At 37.7% G+C, this 2,500-nt stretch overlaps 1 protein-coding gene across 1 annotated transcript in view; it reads left to right on the top strand.

The window, feature by feature from the left end:
* Positions 1-2,500, top strand: part of LOC144957481 (dual oxidase maturation factor 1-like) — a gene marked incomplete at its 3' end in the record, with an annotated part of 57,872 nt that overhangs the window by 48,730 nt on the left and 6,642 nt on the right. The window contains 1 exon segment of the mRNA XM_078888776.1: positions 1,899-2,061. Coding sequence (XP_078744902.1) covers positions 1,899-2,061 — 163 coding nt within the window.

Below are 2,500 nucleotides of genomic sequence, written 5' to 3'. Positions count from 1 at the left end.
AAAAAAATAATTAACGGTCAAATAAGTAAGTTGACAAACAAATATGAATAAATATAGGAGCGTCAAAAAAAAAAAAAAATACCAAACAAGGAACGTGTCGGGCTCAAAAATTTTCTTTTCGCCCAGTTTATCTCGATTTTTAAGTAATCCGTTTTAATTTATTAAATTTTTTGTTGTTGGCTGAAGAAGGGGTTTTGAGCCCGAAACTTTTCGTGTTTTTTGGGGGGTATTTTGTTCGTTTTCGAAGCTGTTATATTCATTTTTGTTTTATTACTTTTTACAGCTCACAGCTTGCGAAGTCCCAGGTTTGAGAGTTTTGCCAAGACGAGGTTCAGATAAATCGATCGATATTTGAAGGACGATTTTTCTGGCCAAATTTTTAAATATGGGTTTTTCCAGAGGACGGCAGGATATTAAAAACAATCTATAATATTTTTTTTTAATGATGATCATCAAGTATAAAGAAAAACGAAAACTTTTTAATACTGTATTCCCAAAAAACTCTAACATAATTTCGTGCAGTCCCAGGTTCAAATCCATTAATTCATCATAAATTAAATCAAGCGACAAGACAGTAAATTCTATTTCATTAAAAATGCACAGTAATAAAAAATAGTCAGATGTCATTTTCCGACTCAGGTTTTTTTTAAAGCGTAAAATTTTGGATTTTGGGGGGGGGGGGGGGGGGGGAAGTATGGAGATTAAACCGGGTTCTTCCAGTTTGTTGGAGATTTTTTACTATTATCATTACTATAGATAGTATGAAGTTGACGTCATTCAGGCTTTTGTTATTGTATTTTGCCATCCATGTTTATGAGTAATTCTCACTAAAATGTATTAACCGGACTATTTATTTAACATTCATGGTTACACATAGTTTTTTTTTGTTGGTCGGTTTTACTTCCGGATGGCAATGTTGTGAGTTTCTTAGCCAAGAGAATAGTATGCAGATGACGTCACTCAGGCCTTTGTTATGGTTTTTTGCCACCCGCGTTTGTGAGTTGTTCTCACTAAACTGTATTAACCAGACTATAAGTCATGGTACACAGAGTTGTGTGTGCTTATTCGATGCATGTTGTAATCCTTAGCAAGCAGACTAGTTTGTGTGTTGGTCCGTTATACTTCCGGATGGCAATGTTGTGAACTCCTTAGCCAAGCGCATACTATCTATAGATAGAATGCGCTTGGCCAAGGAGTTCACAACATTGCCACCCGGAAGTATAACGGACCAACACACAAACTCTGTGTAACCATAAACTTTTATAGTCTGGTTAATACAGTTTAGTGAGAACAACTCACAAACGCGGATGGCAAAAACAATAACAAAGGCATGAGTGACGTCATCTGCATACTATCTATAGATCGCTCCCATAGTCTTCTTTATCTGACTGATTCCAACATGAAAATCAGATCAACGAGATGGTTTCCAAATCATGAAAAATTCTTTTCCCTCAAAAGATTGGAGTGAACATAAAATAAACTGGTGAAAACACGAGCTTTCGTGTTTTGATTTCTCAACGATTCTTTGAGCTTGAGTTTTTTTTGGGGGTTTTTTTTATACTGCAATATCCACTAAACGTGCTCAAAGCGCTTTACAAAGGGTCCCTGACTAACATACGTAACATGTAGAGCGGGACATGCCGCCTGTTAAGCCATATAGCAATTTATTTTTTCGACAGAGACAATGCTGTTAATGCCAGGTACTCATTTTACACCTGAGTACGGTGAGAGAATGTGAGTAAAGAGCCTTTTCCAATCCAAGGACTCAACTATGCGCTGAGCGAGGCTCGAACCCAAGACCTTCCGATCCGAAAGTGAGTGTTATACCACTAGACCACATGGCCGATTTCTAACTCTTCCATACTTTTTTTTATCCCCCTCCCCCCCCCCCCCTGCAGAATGACCTGGTTCCACAGTTTTCGGGCTGACCACGGCTTCACGTTCTACGGAGATCAAACCAGCCCCGATTCCTTGGACAAGCCGTTGGTGGCTGTCGTGTATGTGTGCGTTCTGTTGAGCGGCGCCACCCTTATCGCTACGCTCGGTATCCGAGGACGAGAGGTAAGGAGAGCATTTTTTTAGGCATGTCTTGTCTGTTTATAGATAGTATGCAGATGACGTCACTCAGGCCTTTGTTATTGTTTTTTGCCATCCGCGTTTGTGAGTTGTTCTCACTAAACTGTATGAACCAGACTATAAAAGTTCATGGTTACACAGAGTTTGTGTGTTGGTCCGTTATACTTCCGGATGGCAATGTTGTGAACTCCTTGGCCAAGCGCATTCTATCTATATGTTTATTTCTTCTTTTTTAAAAAAAATTATTTGTTTTGTTTTGGTTTGATTTTTAAAAAAAAATATATATTCAAGATTCAATAGTTTATTTAGGCTCTTTGGTCAAAAACCATATTTTTGTCTGAATAATATATAACCACAATAATAAAAAATGATCACAAAAATAGCCATAACAGTACATATCTGCCATTTGTTGGACTTTGTTGGG

The sequence above is a fragment of the Berghia stephanieae genome, chromosome 12 (genome assembly GCF_034508935.2).
Source record: "Berghia stephanieae isolate SIO BIC M18660-M18661 chromosome 12, UCSD_Bste_1.3, whole genome shotgun sequence".
NCBI classification, from domain to species: domain Eukaryota; kingdom Metazoa; phylum Mollusca; class Gastropoda; order Nudibranchia; family Aeolidiidae; genus Berghia; species Berghia stephanieae.
This window is presented reverse-complemented; position numbering and strand designations above follow the sequence as displayed.